Raw genomic sequence first — 2,433 nt, forward strand, 5'->3', positions numbered from 1 at the left:
CGTGTGGCCCAAGGTCAAGGACGTTCTGGCAGAGCCTCCAGATGCTGACCTTATCCAGAGGTTCTGTATTCTAGTTGTACATTCTGGGCCTTCCAGGCTTCAGTTTACAAACGGTCCTAGAATAGAGACTAAATCAGTCGAAGTTCTTGTGTTTGGAGATGAACTACCTAAGCGGTCATTATGTAGTGTTATGGGATGGGTGATATGCTCGTTTTTTGGTTGCAAGTGACAAAATCCTAACTTGGACCTGTTCCAGCAAAAATGGAGAGTATGTTGGACCTTGGAACTGGAAATTCTAAGGGGATCAACTACTTCAGGTGAATGCAGGGATTCAAATAGCATTGTTAGGACACACTTGTTTTCTACCTCTCAGCTCTGCTGCTCATCTTGATTTTATCATTGATTGCTTCTGTGGCTCATGATCACATAAAAAGTGAGGCTGTTTTCTGATAACCCCAACAAAAGTCCCGGGAAAGACTCTGATTGGCTGGGTAATGCTCCAATCCTTGAACCACCCTGTGTATTTGCGAGAGTTGAGGGCCTCTGATTGTTCAGGCTTGGTCACTTGTGTATGCCAGGAGCAGGGTGAGTACCATAACGCTGGAGGAGCTGAGCAAGATTGCCATGGAAAGTGGGAGAAAGGAAGAGCCTGCAGACAAGCAGCCGTGATTGTAGGGGATATAGCATTTGAGCACTACGGCATTAAACTGAGACCACACTAAGACTACGATCAGAATTATCCTTATCCGACTTATAAATCTCCATGAAAAACCAAACCCAATAAGAAGAGGCTGTGCATTTATTAAATTCGTTTCAAACATACCTTCTCATGTCACTTTGATCCAATTTGATTTCCTTGAGTCTGTTACTGTGCCGCCTTAGAACAAAATAATTCTCTGTGCCTTATTCAAATGACAAATTATCTTGTGATAACAAGTAGCTTTCACTGAAGTCAGCACATGGAATATGAATCCAATGAGAATATGAAACACAGTAAGCAGATGCTCAGAAAGACGCAAAAGGTGTGCACAGGGTGAGACAATTTAGGGGGCTGTTTTTCTAAGCGCTGCTTTTGAAATTGTTTTCTGTAAATGGAAATAATCCAATTTGATAGTGGGGTTCTACACAGAGTGTGCCTTCAGTGTTCAATATTTCTGACTTTTTGAGGCAGAAATAGTCATTTCAAGTAAATTATATGCAGCATATACAGGAAAGTTATGGTGTGTAGTTACTTAGGATTCTATGGTGATTTTTGGCAGATTTTTAAGTTTCCCAGAACTTGTAAGGGAACTTTGAAATGCTACATTCTATGGAGATAAAAGTTAACTAAAAAACAAAACAAACCAAAAGATACACGGAGAAATTAGGCTACAAATTTTGAAATAATAATGGCACTTTATCCACAAGATCCTTTAACACCCCCAATGAAAAGAGCTGCCCAGGGCAACAATGGCAAATATTTGCGTCTAGATAAGATGGAGTCCAATAAAACCCAAGGTGGTAGCTTAAAGATTTAGGAAAATTGTAATATTCCAAATTCCAGAATGGAAAAAAAGCTGATGTATTTGTAAATGAAGAAATTGATAATAGAAAATGGTAAATGTGAAGAAGTTAAGGTTGGTAATGACTGGCAGTGATGGAAATGAAGAAAAGTGAATTGTGAAAACTAAAAGAAAATGTGATTTTACATATTGATTAATTACATAGTGATTAGAAGTGTATATTACTTTTGGCAATTTTAAGTAAGGGTGAGATTTGGCACGGGGAAGGACAGGGGAGAGTAAGATTGTTCCGTATATAAAGTTTCTGCTGACCTTATTGCTGTTTTCACTAAATGCCTGGTTTAGAAAAATAGGGTCTCCGGAGAGGTGCCTTACTGGTAGGTCTTGGAGGGGGTGAAAAAAGTACTGCTTCCCTCTCCTGTGCCCCACGAAAGCCACAAAGCCTTGGTGTTTGAAAGGCAAAGCCAGATGCAAGTCCAATGACTCACAGATCAATATCTCTCACTGACCTTAGGAAGCTTTAGAAGGAAATCACCAGCTAGCTAGTGATTCTTAGTTTAGAAAGGGCAGGTGAGGCTAGCTACCTCCCCGAGGAGGCTTTAAAAAGAAGACTGACTTTAAATTCTCTGCCAGTTAACATGGCCAGACTGTAGTGTGCTGTCATGCTGTCAGACGCAGCTAAATAACTGGAATTTGAGGAGCATCTTAGTGTAATAATCCAACATTAATCGATTTTGATGATCTCCCTATGTTCATTCCCCTAATTAATTTGATCTCTTCCTATGAGCTTGAAATTACTCATACGATAAAGATGCTTACTTTCAAATAATCCCTATTTGTTTTGGCAACTGAGGGTTTTTTTAAAAAAGTATTTATAAATCCAAATTATAATCCTACTTCATTTTGGCTTGCTATTTTCATATTTTATATA

The 2,433-nt window shown here is 39.1% G+C and overlaps 1 protein-coding gene across 1 annotated transcript in view; it reads left to right on the top strand.

Moving 5' to 3' along the window:
* Positions 1–2,433, top strand: part of TXNDC2 (thioredoxin domain containing 2 (spermatozoa)) — a 7,593-nt gene that overhangs the window by 4,285 nt on the left and 875 nt on the right. The window contains exon 3 of the mRNA XM_012648380.1: positions 2,064–2,072. Within this exon, the coding sequence (XP_012503834.1) occupies positions 2,064–2,072 (9 nt within the window). The remainder of the gene's footprint in view (positions 1–2,063; positions 2,073–2,433) is intronic.

Source organism: Propithecus coquereli, unplaced genomic scaffold, assembly GCF_000956105.1.
Source record: "Propithecus coquereli isolate 6110/MARCELLA unplaced genomic scaffold, Pcoq_1.0 Scaffold283, whole genome shotgun sequence".
NCBI lineage: Eukaryota > Metazoa > Chordata > Mammalia > Primates > Indriidae > Propithecus > Propithecus coquereli.